This window comes from Struthio camelus, chromosome 3 (genome assembly GCF_040807025.1).
Source record: "Struthio camelus isolate bStrCam1 chromosome 3, bStrCam1.hap1, whole genome shotgun sequence".
In the NCBI taxonomy this organism is placed as follows: Eukaryota; Metazoa; Chordata; class Aves; order Struthioniformes; family Struthionidae; genus Struthio; species Struthio camelus.
This window is the reverse complement of record NC_090944.1, coordinates 9,801,596-9,823,459: the sequence shown is the minus strand read 5'-3', so window position 1 is coordinate 9,823,459 and position 21,864 is coordinate 9,801,596. Positions and strand designations below refer to the sequence as shown.

The 21,864-nt window shown below is 41.8% G+C and overlaps 1 protein-coding gene across 5 annotated transcripts in view; it reads left to right on the top strand.

Moving 5' to 3' along the window:
- Positions 1 to 21,049, top strand: part of KIF13B (kinesin family member 13B) — a 124,182-nt gene extending 103,133 nt beyond the window's left edge. For 3 of the 5 annotated variants that reach the window (XM_068936870.1, XM_068936868.1, XM_068936872.1), the window contains 5 exons: positions 3,938 to 4,055; positions 5,003 to 5,139; positions 14,573 to 14,635; positions 16,248 to 17,268; positions 20,196 to 21,049. In XM_068936870.1, the coding sequence (XP_068792971.1) occupies positions 3,938 to 4,055; positions 5,003 to 5,139; positions 14,573 to 14,635; positions 16,248 to 17,268; positions 20,196 to 20,488 (1,632 nt within the window). In that variant the 3' untranslated portion in view covers positions 20,489 to 21,049. The remainder of the gene's footprint in view (positions 1 to 3,937; positions 4,056 to 5,002; positions 5,140 to 14,572; positions 14,636 to 16,247; positions 17,269 to 20,195) is intronic. The other 2 variants (XM_068936871.1, XM_068936869.1) reach the window with 1 other exon arrangement.
- The last annotated feature ends 815 nt before the right edge of the window (positions 21,050 to 21,864 follow it).

Here is a 21,864-nt window from a genome sequence, read left to right as displayed (position 1 = left end):
TTCAGCTAAGTTAGATGTCTTTGTCGCTTGGAGAGGAATTCGATGAGTATGTTAAAAATAAGAAGTCTTCTCCAGTGTTGATGAATGGTTATTTTACCAGGAATTTGGTTTTACTTACAAGTGACTATAATAAGCTGCTTTCAAACAAGTAGTTTATTGTATCATGAGAAACATCAGTCACAGTATAGTAATTGCATTCTGAATTTGGTGCAGGACTTATCTGTCAAGCCTGTATACTTTAATGTTTGTAGAAGCCCTTGGTACTTTTTCAGGATCTTCCTCTCCTTAACTTTTATTCCGTTACTTCATTTCCCTCCTTAATTTTAAGCTCGTTATTCCTTGTATTGCTGCTGTCTCTGGCATGGATTTTTAGCTTTGTAGGGTTACTTCTTAAGTCTCACTCTTGTATGTATGTAAAGGACCATTCATACTGTTAAAGTTATCAGTATGGACTATGCTTTAATTTTCAGCACTACAAATTGCCAGGACTCATTCCCTTGCAGACAAAGAATATAAAACAAGTTAGAATAAGAAGGGAAGGTGGTGTCAGTGCAACTAAAACAGGCTGATCAGAAGGTTTGCAGAAGCAGGACCTAAACTTAATAGCAATACTGCAAGACTTGTTTCTTTGTTGCTATACACATGAATGAGTGGTGACGTTCTCATCTGAAAAGCTGGAAAAGCCCTTCTCCTGAACTGGAGAAGAGAAGTGGATTTGGCACGTTTTTGAGTAAACATTAAAGATTATCTCTGTGTACTGACACCAGAGGCCTAAAGATAGCTTTGGAGCAGAGAGCTTCTAAAGAGCGAGCAAGCCAGCTCTGATTTTTTGTAGGATTTTTTTTTTTTTAATAATGACTCATAAGCTTAAGTTGCCTGACTGGATGAGAAAGCGGGGAGATACCTACTAAACTAGCTTCAGAATAGTGTTACGTTTGTTTCTTATCAGATTAACAGAACTGTATGTAGTCTTACCTCTGAGTTTTATTTGTTTGCTTAAATGAGGACAAGCTAATTCTTACTCCTGTTATCACTACACATAGGATGTGGTTATGAGAACGTGAGATGAATTGTGTTTCATCTTGGACGTGATTTTACAGGTGTCTTCTGCCTATAATCACAAAGAAAAATTTCACAATTTGTTCTTAAAATACCTTGACATAATAGCTATGCTGTCTTTGATAGGGGTGTCTTTCTTTTCTGAAACGTCTAGCAGTTTGTAGCTCAAAAGGCTTGTATCCAAAAGCTGTGTAAGAGGACAAGATTGTGCAACTTAACCTTCAGGTTCTACTGGGAAACAGAGGTTTTTCACCCAATTGGTACCACGTAGATAAGCGCGAATAACCTCGCTTCCTCACTAGAACAGTGAGGAACTAAGGAACTTTAGCCGAAACAAGGCTTTGTATGCTTTTTTGCTCTTCCGCATTTCTTCCTAACCTGATGTCAGCTTCTCCCAGGCTGACGTCAGTACCGGACCCTGAGGCGACAAAATCAAATGGTATTTCAGCGTTCTTTGAGTTGTGTGATCACATCCCACCAAATATTCTTCTGCTTTCTTTAAACTCCTTCAGCACCACTGGGCTGGGGCGTGCAAAGAAGACAGAGTTGCATGGAGATATTTTCTTCATTTGGCTATTATATGAACTCTCTTCTCACATTTTGACTTTCTTCCTGCAAACTAATCTGTCAGTGGGAGACAGAAGAGACTTCAAGAAACAGTCCACCTACTGAAAGGGAAGACAGTTTGAGCTTAGCCCAAAGTCTGTGGGTGTTTCCATGCTAGCTTAAAATGTCTACTGCAGAGACATGCATGGTCAAAATGGTAGGATAAGAAGGGCAGTCTCTGAAGCAGTATTTTGAATGAATGGAAGTGGGGCAAGACTGCATGTGTGAAGGCCACCTGAAAGAGACCTATACTAACTGAAACACCAGATAGCAGGAGCCTGAACAAGGGTTTCTGTGGAAAGGGACAGAAAAGACTTTTGCTGAAGTATTTTGTGGAGAGAATTTGCCAGAAAAAGGCATGGCTTTGGGGTGGAGCATGTAGAGTTACAGGTCAGAGATGATACCCCATAAGTTTGGGGCTTAAGGTATGAGTAGAACCGTTCTGTCATCCACACTGATAAAGCAGAAAGCTTTTAAGAAGGGCTTGAACCGCAAAGGCATCAAAAATATGTGGCTAAACAGAGTTCTGGTAATACTGTTACTCTGAGCCTGGATTATATCATTTTGGACTTTGAGGATGGCTGCCTCAAGTCAACTCGCTCTTTAGATCTCCAGAATGTTACTTCCCAGAAACAGAGCCTGTTGTCTCTGTATCTAATAACGCGGTTGTTAGCTGGTTACAGCCTGAAGAGAGATACTGCTCGGCAAAACTGCAGTTTACTTGTTATTCAAAGCAGGACTGCTTCTACGGGACTAACTTATAGATCCAAGTGGAAACGATTTTTGCTCAGAGCTGCTCAGTGTGACCTTCAACCCACTGGAGAAATCTATTCCTCCTATCCTGGCTTATTTATTACCTGTGAAATGTTCAGGACTTCGAATTACAGTTAAGATTAGCTTAGCTGCCTGTCATTTTCCTCTTCAAGGTCAGATTATTTCCTTGCATCCAACAGTGTGAAGCTTCTTGAAAAGGTGCCCTCTTCCCAGAGGGAAATGCGTAAAAGTTGTTGTCTGGTACCTTAGCAGATCTGTCCACCTTTTGACTCCTTATCAGTATATTCACTTTACCATTGCATTGTCAAAGTATTTCTGTTTCTGTTACTTCTTTTAAAAGTACGGGCAAGATTCAGATATAGATAGAAATAATACAGACAAATACAGATATCGTACAGAATTTGGACTAATACGGTGCATTTGACCGTAGCCTAAACTTTACCAAAAGTGGGATCAGACTTCAGTTTGTATCCATTTGTCTACCTTACCGCCATCATATCTTCACAACCTCTGCTTCTGGAACGATGAAACTTTCCAAGCTTACACTCTTGAGGGCACTCTACTTACCTGAACAGGACGGAGCTTTTCCACAAGAAGTCAAGACAATTTGTGGCATTTGAGACCACGCTGTTTTGATGCATAGACTATCTAAATGGATATAGGATTGCATTAAGATCTATAAATTAAGTAAATTAGCTCCATGTAGCTTTATTAGAGCATACACTTTAGTAGTGCTTGAGCAACTGCTTTGACAACCGTGGAGAATGTTCCTATGTCAGAAGTTTGCAGGGCACATGAGTTTCAGTGCCCACTTTTCAGCACTACACGCCTAATTCGGTGCTCCGTTTGGTAAAGCAATATACTGCCCTAATCCACATTAAAACTTTTAGCAGTCTTTGCTTAATCTTTTCCTTGACTCTTGGTATCTGCAACTTGTCATGTATTCTATCTCTCTCTTTTCCAGTCTGTTGAAAAGAAACGGAGCTACCATAGTTGTTTCCTCTTCATCTGAGCAGCTCGTCCATTATCTGATCCTGGGCACAAGCACCCGGCTTTTAGGTCTAAGATCATATTTCTTTTTCTTGTTGGGAGCTCTGTTTGTAATTACCCCTTTTCCCTTATACTCTCTACATCCAGACTTCACCAATGACTACTTCCAGATCAGATACACAAAATATTTAGGACTTTTGGGCAGACAGTACTGTTTTATTTTCACCTGTATAAGGTGCTCAGCTTCCAGAATACAGCTGTGCTGTTGAGTGAAATGTTATAGACTCGTAAATAGACTTTTTCTGTGCCTTAACGCTGGTGGGAGCTGAGGGTGCTTATCTTTGCAGGATTGGGTCTTTCAACTAAAAGTGCCTCAGGGGAAGGGTCTTTCCTCAGCTCTGTGCATTGTGACCTTTGCAAAGCGGGTGTGCAAGACAGCATGGTGCATTAGTACAGCTGTACTCTTGCTAGTGTGCTAACCTTTGAAAATTTCTTTTTTTCCCCCTAGGGTCGATGGGAGAGCCAGCAAGATGTATCCCAAGGTGCAGCAAATTCCAGTAGAGGGATTAGTCCATCTCGTACCTCTCTGCCGGGCTCTGTGCAGCAGAACCACTCTCCTGATCCGAGTAAGGGCTTTCCTGAAACTCAGCCAGCTCTAGTGAAAATGGAATGAAATTGCCCTGGCTCCTGAATGTCAGCTCAAGTAGAGCAGAGGAATTTCGTCTCCAAAGCAGTGTCTGCGGAGTTCCCTCCGCAGTACTCTAAACTGTCTGAACATATAGCAGTCGTGATTAAGCTTATGCTGTCTGCGTGCCTAATGTAGTTAGCCTTTAAATCGGATACTAGTTCTGCAAAGTGGTAAATGCAAAGTGTTTAGATTTGTCTTTGATTTCTGAAAATGTAGTCTCTCTCTCAGAAGCTTAATTTCTAACCAAAAGTTAGCTTGGCTCATAATGTGCCATCTGCAAGTAAAACAATGAAAACAACAAGGTTACTAATGTTATAGAAAATAACCAGCACTGGAATTGGATGGATATTTTGCAGCTGATTGTACCTAATGTATAATGAAGAGTGCAGTAATATGTAGGGGTGCTCTCTCAAGGGAGGGTAGAGTAGAAAAACTATGAGAGAGTTGAATGCTCCTACTTTTTTTTTTTTTTTTAACATGGATCTTCTCATCTTCTGCTTCTGTGAGATTTTGTAATTGCCATTACAGCAGTGTTGTATGGCCGTCCTTCTTCAATTTTCTCTCTAGAGTATTTTCTAGTTCTGCCAATTATAAAGCATTTTACGCTTCCAATTGCAAGCAACAAGCTTTTTAACACTGTGTGGCAAAGTTTTTTTTTCTGTGTTTTGCACAGGAGTATACTGAGGCCACAGATTAAAACTTACCCAAATTCATATCTCTCAAGGAAGGAGCAAGCACTGTTTTATCTTTGCCAATGCTTTGACCACTGTATGATGTCCTCTTAGAGTCTGATGAAAGCGATAACAGCTTTCTTGGTTTTTTTTTTCTTTTTCTTTTTTATTCTTCCCTCAAAGCATAACTGATCTTATCTTTCAACTTTTCCAGCAGGTCTTGGTAGCCTTGCTGCTTCCTACCTGAATCCTGTAAAATCCTTCGTGCCTCAGATGCCAAAGCTGCTGAAGTCTCTCTTTCCTCTCAGAGATGAGAAAAAGGGCAGGCAGACCTCTCCTCTTGCACAGCAGGTAAAAAATTAAATCAAATAGGCTATACAGTAATATTGGTGAGTGCTGTTTAGACTTGCTGGCAAAGTGCTATTTTATATGTTGCTACAGTGCAAACCAAGCTTTTAGTCATAGTAAAGCCTTGTGATGCATTTCCCCTCCGTTCTGTCCAGAGATAGTGGAGCTGTTTAAACTTATTGATACACTCAGCTTGGCTTTTTAAAAGTGCCAAGTATACTACCAATGTAATTTATGGTAATACCACTTGCAGCAACAATAGTAAAATTTATGAAGTGCACTTAGTGTTGTTTATGTATTGCCTAGTGGAAAATGTAATTCTATTTTTAATTCTGGATTTCATTTACCATCCTCCTCCAGCTCACGTCACCTTTTTCTGTCTTTTCTCTGTACTCAGGGCAGTTGCTTTTGTTTCTTCTCTTATCTATTCCACATGCCAGAGAAGCATTATATTTTTTGGATGCTGTGATGCAAAACACCTGCTCCAAATGTGGCTTCTGTGCTCTGAATGGCAGCTAATGAATGGTCAAGCAGACAGAGAACCCTACTCTTTTAAAGAAACAGATAGATGAAATGAAATCCCATTATAATTAACATTATCTTCCTTATATGACAGGCTGTAGTTTATTTGTGAAGGAATAGCCCTCCATACTGTAAGTCTAGAAATCAAAAAAAAATGTTACGGAGATGAATCTGGAGCCGGATCTCATTTCTGAAAGTTTGTGCAAGTCCATTTGGTCGATGTTTTCTTAGAGTCATCCAGCTAAATCTACTCTGTTCTTGTTCACCAGTCTGGAGCTTGGAAAGCACGTTATGTGTTGATGTAAACCCTTCTTACCTCTTCACGTACAGAGAAATGTTTTAGAAGGTATCTTTCTAGAAAAATCTAACATCCCTAAACAGTTTTTTTAGTGGTTGGGTCCAGACATTCTGTTCAGTTGTCTGCTATAACGAAATCTGCCATCACAAGAATCTCCATGGATTACTAGGAATCATTTTGTTGTGGTAGAAATACAGTGATATATTTAAAAAAAAATAAAAAATAAAAATAAAAAAATGTAAATACATTAAAACTTAAATGTTGTTTTTTAAGTAACTTATAACAGACCTAGCTAGCACAATTAAAAATATGACAGGTTTAAATTATTTTTAAATTGACTGTGGTTTTGTTCTCCACCCAGTAATAGAACGAGCGAGTCTTACTCCCAGATCTTACCTAATTTTGTGCTTTACATTTTCACGTTGCCTTTCACGTACAACAGCCTTAGTGTTGAAACTGGAATGGTGTTACTTTACTCATCCATAAAACTGAGATAATTAAAATTAAGGCAGTGGTTTTCTTGCAGGTATTTGGATATCGGAAGATGCAAATAGGTGCTGTTTACAATTGCAGTGAGAGCCTTTCACAACTTCTTGAGTTCTCACTGAATCAGAGAGCTGAGATTAGAAACAAGGCCTAATTCCCTTTCTCTAGTCTAACCACTCTCTAGTCTTCCCACTCCTTCCTACTGTTCAAGATTAGTCTTGTATTATTTGTCTTGAAGTCATTTTTTAAACTGCAAAGACATCCCTTTAAAGGAATTTTAATTTACATTATGGATTACATTATGGAAACTAAAACAACCAGGTCGTGATCACAACAGTTCTTAACAGGAGGGAATACTATTTCTGATTTAAAAAAAAGAAAAAAAAGAAAAAAAAAAAGCTAATATATTAACTTTCTGAGTGTGATGTGTTAATGCTTCTTTGCATTGGAGAGCAACCCAAAAGTTTTCATGGCCACTAGATCCTATAATGAAATGAAATCATAAAATTACGATGAGTTTTGGTGCTTTTTAGAACAATTTAGTTGTATTACAAATATATGTAACTGGTTTGAGAGGTTCACAGGCGCTCTTTGCTGCTCTGTCGGGAGAAAACTGAGCTGCTTTATTCCTGTTGGCAATCCCAGCGCGTAGAAGAGCCGTAGCTGAAGGAACTGCTGCAGCAGGAGCTGCCTCTGTACAGCAGAGTTAATACGTCCTGTTGTAGTGAGATGGGGTTTGATATCATAAATATCATGCCTCATCAGCTTTCTTACTGTTTTTCTATAATGACTCGATGATACAAATGTGGTCATATGGGTTAAAAATTGGCCCGAAGAATTTAAACAGTGGTGGTGATGAATGGCTGTGTACTCGGTGAAGGATGGGGCTGCTATGGGGGTCAAGGTTTGGCAGTCAGTTTTAACACCTTATCACTAACCTGCCAGAGTTAAACAGCAGGCTACCTAACTCTCGCATATGTTGTTCAATTGTAGTAAACTACACAATGGAAAGGACACAATAAATTTATTTTTTTGAATCTTGAAAAATGCAAACCAATGCATCTTAGTTCTGTGGGAAAAATAAAACTCTGATACACAGTGCCAGGTGACATAACTGAAATGTGCAGGGCAAGAGTAGGTGATAAAATACAAAAAGCATAAGGGAGGAGGGAAACGAAAAGGGTATTTCAGCTGCCGTTGCGAGGTAATCTAACCGCTTAACAGGGAGTTGATGGACTTTTCTTACAGTGAGCAAAGCTAGAGTATGGCAGCCTGTCTGAGATATAAGCAGTGCCTTATTTCTCAGGAAGTAAGCAACAGATTTGTAGAACTACAGAAAAGGAACAGAAATTACTAAAGGACTGCTTTCCAAAGAAAATGAGAAGATCTAAATGATCTTCACCTGGCTAAAAGCAAACGAGTAGGTAGGTATGTGATAACAGTATTTTGAACATAAATACTAAAAAGGTAAGAAGTGGGTCACTTCATCACTTTCTCCTGGTTCGTCAAACTTCCTCAAGCAAAAGAGGATTTCAGAAGGCATTGTTGAGCTCAACTTTCAACGTACCTCTGTTACGTTGTTTAAGAATATTTAATTATCTGAAGTCATTAAAACCTGCTCTGGAAAAAATGCTGGTGAACCATATTGAACTAGGTGGCCGGCCCAGCTGTTGTAGTTAGTCTCCAGTACGCTGGGGTTAAATTACGAGGGTTAGGTGGCCCTACAGCTCTGCTGAATGCATCGGTCTTGTTTTGCTGCATTTTCTTGTAAGCGTAAGTAAGTGTCTGATGGCTAAGCTGCCAGGGATTTTTGTGCTTTTGAGTGTCGTTTCCAAGGGAGCAGTACTTAACCTTTTCTGCAAGTTTATAAGCGAAGTTAAGTTCGTCGTGACCAAGCAGCTCTCAGGGTGGATAAACGGGTGTTCCCAAATCTCTTCTGTCTGGGTAAACGGAAGATGGAGTTGTGATCGCTTGTTCTGAAAATTCTTATTTTACGCTAGCAGCTTCTTTCAGTTACGTGCCATTGCTTAGGCTGGCATCAGTCTTCAAGTCAATGAGCACCTACAGAAGTCATCTTAACAAGATGGTCTCTCCCAGTTCTGTTTTTGTTTATAGTCAGTTGTTGCCTGAGTTTCAGAAAATGCAGACGCGTTCCAGTCAAGGTGGTGGCAGCTAACAAAATTGCTGTCTTTGACCTTCTGATGCAAGTTTAGTAACCAATCTGGAGAATAATGAACCGCAATTAATGAAATCTGCTCTCGTATTCAAGTGTGTTTCTCAGACAGCACATAAAATAATTGAAAGAACTTCCTGCTCTCTAATTAGTTAGATTGAATTAATTTGGCATAATAGGATTCTTTATGTAACTAGCAGAACGGCTTCCGATGAAGCTGTTTATGTACCTAAAAGATTGGTTTCTGATGAAGCTGTTTATATACTTTTTAAGTTAGAAAATGTCTATTTTCTCAGTAATCTGCTGCCTTTAAATTAATTGCCAGTACTCTGTAAGTAAATAAAAAAAAAAAAAAGCCAACAATTTAAACCTTTTTTTATTGCTGGAATAGCTTTTTATTTTCCTAATCTGTTCTTTGAAAGGCTTAATATTGCAGTGAGCAAGATTTAAAGCCTTACCAACCCTTAGTGCTGATGGGGAGAAGTTTAAAATACTTGCTTAAAATATGCAGGTGAAGGAAGAATCAGAGTTTCATCTGTCTGTGCTTAATTATATTATGTACATGCTCTTGAAGCTTGTCTTTTTTATTAACGTGCTGAGGCTTTCATAGTGTGCACCAAGCAGAATTACTGTTCTTTACCTTATGACCCTGTTGATCTCCGGGAACTGCCTGTATAATTACATTTAGGGCATCGTTGGGTGCTGATATTAATAATGTACATATTAAATTTCAGTTTCTATTTTTTGACATTGCCGTAGCAAAAGCAAATTCTTCTGACCAATGTGCGTTTGATAAGTGGGCTTTGGTCACCTTCATACTTCAGTGCCTCGTCGGATGGTCAAATGTCTTTTTGTTAGCATATGGCTTAAACGAGAGATCCTGAGTCACTGCTCTCTCTCCGAAAAAAGCTCGTTTGAATTTCCGTGCGCTCATGTAATTCGTCTTTGTTTGTGGTCTAGAAAGGCAGACATGTGACGCGAGGAGAGGGCAGCTTTCAATTTGTTTTCTTTCACCTTCTGATGCAGACGTAGTAATTAATCTAAAAAATAATGAAATGCAGTTAATGAAAAGCTATCTAAAGAGACAAAAGGCTTTCTGTGGCAGTGCATTAAAAAATACCAGTAGTTCCATGGATGTGCATGGCGCACAGTATAATTGAGAGAACTTATATTCCTTAATCAGAAGTAAATAATGTGGCCTCGTAGAACCTTCTTTGAAATCTAGAAGGCTTTTTTTCAGAGTTTCAAATACAAAACCATTTAGATGCTATAATCAGCATAGCTCACAGATTCTCTGTGGCCAGCTGAGCTAAAACGTATCTAATTCTTGTGACTGAGTTGTTAGTGTTTTGGTTTCTTTTTGAGTTCAGTTTTCCCTATCATCCTCTTTAAAATACTTTTTAATGAGAATGAGTATGGAAAACTTTCTTTTAAAGTCCTGAGAGGCAACCACTGAAACTTCTTTATAAGCTAAACTAGAAAATGATTACGAATTACGCTTTTAATCTTTCTGCCTGAAACTAGGAATGAAATAATTTAACTGCCTAGGAAACAGTGTGTGCTTAATTTTGCATAAAATATTAGAAATGTGCAATTCAAAAGTGTGATTACTGGCTGAAATGTTCCACATATGAAAGGTGAAATAAAATATTTTTAGTTTGGATTAATACTTAAATGTACAGTGTCTTCCAAAAAAAAAAAAAAAAAGAGTATTTGGATTTTAGATCTCATGGAATAAATGAGATTTCATATTTCGAAGACTGACTTCTTTAAAATGATTTTAAAATCAAGGGCAAGGAGGAATATTTGTTGGAAGGGGAGTTTTTTTTGAAATGCATTCCACTTTTTTTGGCTAAATCTTAGGGGATTCTGAATTCTTACTGCATTACTGTGTGTGGCTTACAAAAGTATTTTATCCCAAGTGCTCAAAACTGACTTAAATCCGCAATTCATGAAGCAACTGCTAGGCCCTACTGGAGAAGTTCCCCATAGCTGCTTTCAAATGGTGGTATGAACATAATACTGTCAGAGTGACAGTCCTTGAGCTTAGTCATTCCTATCTGCAGATGGTAAAGCATAGACAACAGCAGTGGAAGTTTTCTGATAATGTCCTTTAGGATTGCATCAGCTATAACCTTGGCTGGATCTTTTCTGGAGGTTGGGCGATACTACTTAGACACGCTGGCCCAGGCACTTCTGTTAACTGCCGTCGCTTTTGCTGCATATTGGGTATTAACGTTTTAAGAATCTCGTCCACGGACATCGAGTCAAAAGGCGTCATACCAGATTCATCAGTCACCCTCGTTAGAGTCATCTTAAAAAATGTTTAATGACATTGAAGTACCGTATTTTTCAGAGTCTGTTGAAGAGCTTGTCGTTTCATCCGTGTAGTATATGGTGTCAAAAAGGTTTAATTGGGGGTTAATGATGCCTCTATATGTAATGGAAGGTGCATATTCTCTTTTCTTATTCAAGCCCACCAACACGCCAGGCTGGTCTCCAGATTACCTCAACAGCTACGTGGCTTTTGGTCACTGCAAAGCCTAGCCAAACTGAGCTCCCATCCGACCAGAAACAAAGCCTTATAAACTCGTTACGCAGAGTAGCAGCTCGTAGGAAAAAGACAAATTTTGTCCTACAGTTTGATTCAAAGATGGTTTAAGCTGGATTGCTTTCACGTTCTCTCTTGCTCCATGTTTTGTCAGTTTTGTTGAAGAAACTATGCACACAATTAACGCTGTAAAAGGGTTGTGTTTTGCCATTGGGTAAATGTATGTCTCCTTTAGCAGCCGCTATCTACGCACGTTTAGTGACAGAATTTGGCTGTAGATTCAGAAATAGTTTTCGGTCAGTAAACGTCTTAACGGACAAAAGGTGTCAAACGCATTGTTTTTAATACCCTCCACCGGGTAACTTGACTGCACTTCATAATAAAGGCTTGTGTTAGTACATTTTACTACCCCAGTGGCGGTGTTTTTACCTATCTGTTCCTTGTCAACAGCAAAGTTGAGCAAGTGCCACTTCTGATAATTGCTTTTTTCTCTGTGTTTTTCTGAACGTTGCTTGGCTAAGTTACTGTAAAAGTTTTGAGATTTGTCATCCTTTCAGGAGGAGAACATCGTCTTAGCAATTGATGAGGAATGATTGAAGTGTAACGGTTTTATGTCTTTGGCTATTTGATATCAGCTGTGTTTTTAGGTTTCATGGATTTGCATGCTGTAAGACTGAAGGTTTTTGCGAGATAAAAGAAAAAAAAGCACACTTTCCTGTGTTTGTTTTAAAGGGAGGAAAAGCAATCAAAGGAACTGAGAAGTATCATTAAATACTTTTTCTTATTCCAATTCTAAGTACCTGTGTGCAGATAATAACACCGAACCTCAAAGCGCTTCCCGGTGATGGCATGCGTGCGGGGAGAAAGCAGGGCAAAAAGATCAAATTGCTTTATGGTGCCGGTGTGAGAACTGGAGCAGGCTTTGGTTCCAGATACCAGGTCTGCTGAAACAGGCTGTTTCCCCTCCTATATTAGATCAGAAACAGTACTGTGGAAGCAACAAGGACGATAGTTTTCCTTCGTTACAGCCTTTCTGAAACGCCAAAATGCAGTGCCTTTTGCAGTGCACCACAGAGATAGTTACTAGGTTTATTTGCATTCAACAGCCTTGACTTCTCGCTGGGGTTCGGCTGCACCCCTGCAAAAGGTTTAAAGCCCTACGTAGGTGCCTGCCTAGGGATTAGCCCTAAAGTCTTATGACTACAGATTCTTTTTTTCATTAAAATATGATATTTTTATGCAGTCATGAAGCACTTGAGAACAGAAATCCCACTGTTGCCTGCCTCTCTGCTCAAGCTCAGGCCCTCTTGGGCAGAGGAGGAACGGCCGCTAATGGAGGCATTTAACACTTTGCCTTTGCGTTCCCGTCCATAATGGACCAGCCCGGTTGCTGTGGATCAAATGTGGTTGAGGAGCAGAGACTTACTGTTCTGCCAAGTACCCGGTTCGAATTGACGCCGTGATAAGCTGCTATTAAACTTAGCATTTGCAGGATCTACGCAAAGGAAAGATGATCCCTTTCCTTTCTAACCTACGTTGAACACTTGGCAGTTGTGGCAGTTGAGTCATCCTTGCATGTCTGAAACAAGTCAGAGTACTTCCTGCACCTCGCTGTTCGAGGCGATCTCTGAACTCGCAAGTCAGTATTATAGCTGTTTTCAGGCTAATGCTTTTGATGTGCTTGTTGAAATCCTTCGGTCTTAGAAGGCTGCGGCTTTATTCTAACCACAGCTGAAACTCTGGGGAACACAAATCCTGACTCAAACCCGCTGGATCATGAACCTTATTTGAGTCCGAAAGCTGTGTTTATTTTTAGGCATCATTGATTTCTTCTAATTCTGGTCATCCCCTGCTTCCTAGAGCTCCAAGTGCATGTCATAGTAAGGATCACAAAAAGCTAATTCCTCAGGCACCCTGAACAGTTTTCTCTGGACCCCATGTCAGTGGGTATACTTTCAATCAGCAGGTTTGAAGATGAGCAAACCCGCTCTTCTCCTGCTTGCTTTCACTGGGCCGAAGCTTTAATGTCTTTACAGAATGATTTTGATCCACTGTGAAGTTGTTGGGATTGTTGTCCGTCTTTTACCTCTTTATTTTTACTTTGAACAACTATGTTGTTACATAGTAACTGTCAATCTCTGCATAAATAATAGCTGCTCTTTTTCCCCATGTTTATTTCTTTTTTGGAAGAGGATTAGTCATACTCCTGCTTTACTGTCCTTAGGAAGGATGCAAGAGAAAAGTACCTGACTTTTCAGTTGGAAGGTTTCAGTTCTTTAAACAAATGGCTGAATTCTGGAAAGAGCTGTCTTGGAATTTAGCACTGCCTGCATATTTCCTGCAAAAGGAGTTCTCAGTTCCCTTAGGGCAGAAAAAAGAAAAGGAGAAAAGCAGACTGCTCCCAAGTTTTACTTGTCACCCTCCAAAGAGCCCTTTGCTCGAAAGGATGAGCCTAAACCTGCAGTACGTTACTTAACTGTGCTAAGGAGAGATGTTTCTGCGTTTGTCTCCTCTCTCCTGTTCTTCATGTGCTCCTTCCCCAAGGTTCTTCGCTGAACCCATGGTCCCTTTCCCTCTCATGTCAAGAGTGCGTGATGTCCCAAGTTCACAGCTTAACCTTAGATTTATAGTCAGGTGTCACAATTTGCTGTTACAGCCTCATGAGACTGTTTCAAGTGATTATTTCAGATCTTTACATTAAAAAAGCTGCATAGAGAGCAAGTGAGCAGCTTTCATAGTCAAAGCCTTCCTGTCAAATGCCAGGCTGTAACGGAGCAGATACCGTTGAAACGGAGACGATATTGTTGAAAATGAGAAGTGGTCCTCCTGGGACAGGACCAGTAGTATATGGTGATTAGCAAGTGATGTGTATTCCTCACTCTAACGTGCAGTGGTGATGCCCTGTTTTAAAAGAGGATGCAGGGTTTCTTGCTTCCTGTTTGCTTTAAAGTAAACAAACCTGTTTGGTTTAAAGTAACCAATGCTAAAATCTAAAATGGCTTAAGCTACTACAGAGGGAGGAGGGGTTTGGAAGAGGCACTGCAGGTGAGGGTTTTGCTAGCCAGACCAGCATGACCTCAGATCACTTTGTCGTCTTGTTGCTCAGTACTTTATTTTAACGACTGCACAAAAGAAAACTTCATACGCTATAAATTTGCACTTGTAGCTGCTGTATGCATTAAAATTCAAGGATGCTTGCGTTACCTTGTTTAAGGCATTTATTTGACCCTTCAAAGGGTGTGTGCAGAATGCATTAAAAAGAGCAACGCTGTCTGTTTGTGACAAAGGATTGTTTGCTATTCCAGAATTACAGATATGAATTTTAATGTTTTTTTCTCTTCAGTTATGCCAACTTGACAATATTTAATCCTTTAAGTGAATGATGCTGTGTTTTTCATTCCTGTAGTCTGTCCCACGAATTATGGTTCAGTCTGCCAGTATCGATGCCAGTGCTGCAAAGATAAAACAGGTAAGCATACCCTCAGACATGATGATGCACTTTTCGTGTTCACGTGACTGGAAACAAAAGGTGGTGAAAGCAACTGCCGGGATAGTTACTTAAAACCTGTTGCACTTTTACTGTTGCTTCACCCCAGGGACAATTCAATGCAGTGTGTGTTGCTATGTTTTCTTAGGTCCTGCAAAAGTCTCCCCATATGTTGCTCGTCACACTTTCATATTCGAAAGCCTGGCTAATCATGTGATTGCATTAGCAGTTAACTAGCTGAAATTTAGCTGTTTTGCTGCTCTAAAAGGCAAATTGCTAGGCTCTGACGCTTTCTATAAACAGAACGTGTCTCTTATTCTGAGTGTTGAGCTTAATTCTCGGCTTTACATTTCAAGCCAATTCATGATATTGGCATGAAAAAAAGGCTTTCACTAAGCTGGAGAGAAAATAGACCCTATGATCTCCCACAGTTCAGCAGAACTTCAGTCTTATGAATAGCAAATCAGCTTTCTCCTACCGTGCTTTTATTGTCTTAGCAAAACGTGTGTTATCTGAAAGCTTAAAAGGGAAAGCCCAAAGAAAGAAAAGAGCTCCAGAGTCCACATGTACAACACCCTCTCCATAGAAAAGCTAGAAATATATTTTTAGTCAACCACAGCATTTTGAGAAACTTTTCCTTATTACATTTTATTGAGCAATAGCAAGCTAGCCTTTGATTCAGAAACCCCTGTAATTCAATCCAATTCCTCTTTCTTCAAATGCCAGTTATGTTCTTCCAATTCAGTTATGCCCATGAAAAAGGCGCTTCAGAACAGGGTGAAGGTCCTGCCAGTTGGGACACTTTACCACTAGATGGGATAAAACACTGCTAAGCTTGAACAGTAAACAAAAATGCACACCTGCGAGTGAATAGAGCACAAGTCTGCCTTCCTCCAACCCCCTTTTTTTTCTTCTCCCCCTTCCCCCCCAGCCCCTTCCTATTAGCAGCCTCTTTCCTCCTGCCCTCGCAAAGAGATTTAGAGACATCCTAATCTTTTAGAGTACATGTGCTGGCAAAAGGTATTGATCTATCAGATTTAGTAAACTTTACAGCCAAGCAATACATCACTAAAATGGGCTGTTAATCTCGTGAGGTGCAGTTAATTTCATACTCTGAAAGTGTGTGGTGCTTGCGACATTGAGGTGGGAATGGCATTTGGAAACGGGGACATAAATGACAGTTTCGTTGGAAAGCCATAATTTATCAGTCCTGAAAGGTAAGCCAAATAACTGTAAGAGACTTATAGATCATGGCTGTTTCACATTTCATATAAATCCTGCTATTCAAACAGCAAATGACCATTCCTGTAATATAAATAATTTTTCAGTAAATATTGGGGAACGTATTTCTTTTACTAGACACTTTTCTTATTAATAGAAGAAATGAGCTGACAATCCTACCAGGTTTGTAAAAGCTGACTTCAGATTGTCTTGCATCTTTTGGAGATGGCAGCTACACGGGGATTTAGATAAGCTTACTGCCTTGGTACTTCCCAAAGGCCCTATATCTTTGCGGGGGGGGGATTGTTGTTGTGTTTTAGCCCAGATATTTTGGATATCTGATCTCCATAGTTACTATCCTCTTCTGTTTCAGAGTAACCAAGAGGAAGCGGGGAAAAAGCCAGTTGAAATTTCAGTGCAGACATCAGAGGCAGAAAAGAGTCCAGAAAAGACGCCCAAAGTGCCTTTGCAGCAGCCAACAGGAGACATCCAGGCACAGGAGTCCCAGGAAGGGCCTCCGAGTCCTCTGAGTGAAGCCTCCAGCGGTTACTTTTCTCATAGCGTTTCAACAGCCACTCTCTCTGAAACACTTGTAGCAGGAAGTGATGCTGCTGTTCAACCAGGGGCTCAAATGCCTGCAGTGAGTGACTTCGCAGCTCCCACTGCGGCTCAGGTCCCTTCTGACATGCCCGGGCCCTCCGATGGCTCTGCAGAGGGCTGTCTCCCTGCTAAGAGAGAGAGCTTACCTGCCTCCAGCCTTCAAAGCGTCCATGTGAGATGTAAAGACAGCATGGGAGTGAATGGAAACGATGCTTTGAAATCAAAACATTTTGTTTCTCCTGTGACTCAGAGTGAACAGGTAAATGATGCCTCTGTGGCCACTGATGCAAAAACCTTTCTTTCTACCTCCACTCCAAAGAAGGAGTTGCTATCTAAGCAGTCAGTGGAGTCAGTAGGACAAGCTACTAGGAAAAAGGAAACAGCCTTGGCCTCAGAACTGGAGTTTCCCAAACCGCAACTTCATCCTGACCAATTGTCCCAACCCAACATTGCAGCCTCCCCCTTCAAAATCCAGAAAGTCAAGACGTCTGAGCTCAAGTCCTTCACAAGCATGCTGGGGACAGACTCTACGTGTCCACTAAGCACAGAAGAGCAGCAGGAAGGAGAAAACAGCGCACCCTCTGCACGAGGACTGAGCCATAATGGAGCAGAGACGGCAGATGAAAAACTAGAAGTGACTTCTGACTCTGAAGATGCCAATGAAATTCCTGAGTGGCTGAAAGAGGGAGAATATGTCACAGTTGGCACAAATAAGACAGGCACCGTTAGATATATTGGTCCCACAGACTTTCAAGAGGGGACGTGGGTTGGTGTCGAACTGGATTTACCTTCAGGTAAAATATGCTTTAGTATGGGTATAAAGTAGACAGCATTTCAGAGTTTGTGGGTTTCATTTCGGTGCTGCTTTTTGAGGATTATCTAGTACAGTTTGAGAAGAGAAATGTAAAAGATCTTTTTCTACTGTAATCTTTTTCCAGGCTGCCTTTGTCAATCTAGTCTCACTGACCTCAGACTGGATTGACTCTCTTCAGTTATTTCACTGGCTTCTTAGAACAGACCTAGAAAACTCAATTGCTTTTATAATATAACAGTTTATAGTTGCCGGAGACAAGCCTTGTGCCCGAGGAGCTCTCTTTCAGACTTTCCTTCCGAGGATAAGGGTGTGCAAAGTACAAGAGCAGTTGTGGGATTGAAGTGAGCAAAGGAACATTTAGGCAAATAATAACATGCAAAATATCTTAACAGACTACTTAGTCTCTCATGAGCTGTGGAAGTTCAAAAGACTGTGTGTATGTGTACATATATGCATATACCTTTATATGGAAATCAGTACAAAATAATCACATGGTGACTGCCAGGAAATACAGATGATGTAAGGTCTCTTTCAGTTTCTAATTTGTCATTCCTGTCTGACTCTAACTTGTACAACTGTAGGCTTCCCAGAATTTAGGCTCTAATATCTACTTTTTTTGAAACTAGTTTGCTGTTCCTGGGGAGGGTCTATTCACGTGTTGTGCTGTAGTGAGATGCAGAAAAACAGTGGCTTCAGCACAAGCCCTTTAAAGCAAGGGAGATGAGAGAGAGAGGTGATGGCTGGCATTTGTTTTCTGCTGGAGGCCCAGGCTTTAAGCCCCCCTTTCTTCTGCAGGTGCATGTCAGCTTTTGTGGTACGCGGTAAAGCCCCACGTTCTCTCCTTTACCCAAGAGAAGGCAGGATTGGGGGAAGGCAGGACATGCTGGTGGTAGGTAGTTTCAGGTAGATACCATAGATCAACAGTAGCTGCCAAACTATAGGGTTTGCTTCGCAAAGGGCACACAAAGCTCCTCTTTTTTTTTTTTTTTTTTTTAATTCCTTTAACCAAGCTGTGTAAAATTCCTAATCTGCAATGTAGCCTCTGTGTGGTGAATCAGCATGTCTTAGGGAGTTACCCACGTCCATCTTTGCGCGCTTCCCTGGGGTGGGAACCGTTGCACCAAGATAAATAGTGTCAAGGATCCAGAGCTCCGATTGAAACGAGCAGTTATTTTTCCTGCACGTGGTATGCTTGTAAAAGCTCAACTAGCTGGTGTGCTTTCAACTGATGCTACAGAAACCTGTCCGCAGTTTGCCACCCCCCAAAGCGAACTGGGGCTCTAATCCCTCTGAAAGTTGTTGTCCCAATTCTGATTCCTGAATTTATGCCATATTTTAAAAATATATATTTACAGACTCATTTCAATACTGGAAGGTTACCTTCCCTCCCTGGCTGGCTAGTCTGGTCCACAGTGTTAAGTCTGCTAAGCTGTTTGCATGTACCCAGTGAGCATCAGCTTAGCTGTCCATGGGAAGAGCCCAATGGCTAAGGGGTTTTTTGATGTACTGAGGACTCAACTGCTGCTGTTACTGGATATTCTTTCCCCTTCTGTTTCCACAAGGCTTAAGCGTCTGGTTTGCTGGAGCATAACTGGCTTCTAAAACATCTGGAACTTCATTTAGGAAATAGAGTCAAAAGCTTGCATCTTTGTCACAGTAAGCTACAAACAGAGATACGAGTCTCACCCAACATGGGAATGGTAGTAGAGAGAAGGGAACGTGCATCAAACAAAAGGGATGACCATGTCACTTGACGAGTTGTTACATCTTTTGGCATTTGCTTTATAAAAGGGAGCAGTCACTGTCCAGGCACCCAGAGCAGTGTTCTTGGGAGTTTCAAATGCTGTGAAGGAAGAAACTGTCTCCAGAAAATGGCCTTGCCGGTGTTCAGCAGTGAAGCGCGCTGGCTGGGCTGGAGCACAAGCCTGGAGCTAGGAGCTACAGGAATCAAGTCCAGCCTTCTGCTGTCGTAGGCAACTGCTTCCTCTAACCCTATAATCGTATTAAGCTCAGGTATAAAACTGCCTGATGTTACTTGTCTTCTGTACTCCTGTTGGAAAGCTACTCCCAATTCTTTACTCCTCTGGCTGTTAGAAGATTTCTGCTTATCTCAGGCAGTGTATCGATAGGCAGTGTTTGCTCTCCCGCCAACTTTACCCTCTAGTTCAGGAAGTGCTCTCTCTGTTCTTGGTTGTTTACCTTCACAGGGCGTTTATAGGGAACAGTCATTTTCCCTCTCAGCTTTTTGTTTTGCTAGAATAAAGCTTCCGTGCCCTCTAGTATGGTAGTTTCTATGTCTCTGATCATCACAGTAGCTTTTATATTAGACCAAATTCGTCTTTCCTGCGACCTGGTAGTGCCCCTTTCAGCACAACCCACCGTTGTCTCTCAGTTCCTCCGCCACCTCTCTACTTCTGTAGCGGCCTGCGTGGCTCTGCATCGAGGGCTAGCCCATGAGACTTGCCACATTTCTTGCCTTAAAACAAAAACTATCCGGTTACACACACCCGGAATGGTTGAGGCTGGCAGGGACCTCTGGAGATCGTCTAGTCCAACCCCGCTGCTCAAGCAGGGTCACCTAGAGCGCAGCGCCCAGAAATGTGTCCAGACGGCTTTTGAATATCTCCAGGGAAGTTAGTCTGACAAAATCCTTAGTTAGTATAACCATGTTGCATTTTATACTGCTCTTCTCTGTCTTCATGATTATTCTTTCCTTCAAAATTTGTTGAAGTAACGGTAACTCAGCCTTCAGTCTACGGCAACCCAATTGAATTACTTAACCTGGTCCTTCTGCCGATGAAACAGCAGGACCCCGAGTGGATTTGCTGCAGCGAAGGATAGTAGCAAGCTATGTGCACAGAATGAAAGCCATTTTGTGTATCATCTTTCTCTCTCTTCTTGTCAAAGGTAAGAACGATGGTTCCATTGGAGGCAAGCAGTATTTCAAGTGCAACCCCGGCTACGGGCTGCTCGTGAAACCAGGCAGAGTTAGAAAAGCCACAGGAGCGGCGAGGCGACGGAGCGCTGGATTGAGGTTGCAAGGGGGAGCCGCTCCTGAGAACAGGAGGAGCGGCAACTTCTCAGGTTCGGCCTCCAACCTGGCGTCGCTGACAGCCCTGGCCAAGTCGGAAGGAGGATCCGCGCTCCGACCGGAGAAGGGCCAGAAGAACGCGGAGAACAGGAAATCCTGGGCGAACTGAGACGGGCCGCCGCAGCCTGGAGGGCAGTACTGTGCAACGCAGCCGGGGGAGCCGAGTCTTTAGCTGTGCGAAGCTAAACCAACCGTGTAAACTTCTAGTTTGTGGCAAACACTAATGAAGGGGGGGGGTTTCTGTGCTTTGGGTGATTGACATGTTAATTCTTTGCCTTGTCATGGTGCTGGATCTCCGTCTTTAGTTTCCTGTTACAAATTGTGACACTTGGGCGCATGACCGACGTCAAACAAGGAAAGCTCGTGGCGGCGGGCGGGCGTAAACTGTGTTGTCTTCCCCCTTTCTGAGAAGGAAGAGGCACGTGAAGAGTTCAGATTCCTGCACGACTTTCCCGTAGCTACTAAATTCTGCCCACGCGCCAGTGCTGCCCTCGGCCTGACCGGCAAAAAGTCCCAAAAGCAACAGTTCTTTGCTAAATTTGTAAAGGTTGGATCCCTATCGAGTAATAGCTGGGGAAAGGGCAAGGTTGGAATGATTCCAATGAGGCAGCGAGGGGAACAAAAAACCTTATTTTCCCAAAAAAACAAAAAACCCCAAATGCCTTCTTTTTTTTAAAAAAAAAAAAAAAAAAAAAAGGAGCCACCCTTTTATTACGTGACCCCGGGACCAGCGCCTATTTTGATTACTGTTCTGCTGTCCCTCTCTCCTTCGGTAGACAGCGGCACGATCTTCGCAGCCGATTTCTCGCGGATGAGAGCAGGCGCCTCTTTAGGAAAGAGAAGACTTGAGCAGACTTGCTTTGTGCGACCTCAGTAGCGCGCGCGCTTTTGCCCTGGTAGGATCCCCTCTGTTTCTTGCCCGAAAGCACTACAGAGCCTTGTTCTCGTCCTGTCCGTTGGGCCCAGAGGATGCTTTGTGCGGAGCCATCGGACGCGAGCGCGTGGCTCTTCGCTGCTCCGACGGGGCTCCTCCTCGCAGCAGCAGCAGCCGCTGGAGCCGGCGAGCAGCCTGCCCGGCCTTTGGAAAACACTCGGGATTTTTACCGCTTGGGGGTCGCCGTTCTTGTAACGGCGTTCCTCCGTGCTATTTATTTTTTTTTTTATTTATTATCGTTAAAATACGAAATATTTGCGCTTTACAATCATCCGCCGCCTGTCGTCGCACAGAGGAGCGCTACCTAGCACCGGGCAGAGCGCCGCTCCAAAGAGCAGGTGCCTCCGGAGCCAGCGAAACCGGCCCCGCTGCACCAACCGGTCTTCCCCAGAGCTGGTCTCGCGCCTGAAGCGGCAGGTTTGGGCTGGCTTTTTATAAAACTTGGTTTTAGTTCTGGTAACCCTGGCTAGTTTTTAAACTTCCTGTGGCACAAATGATATAAAACTGTACATGTGAATATATACATGTGCACATTATATATATATATATAT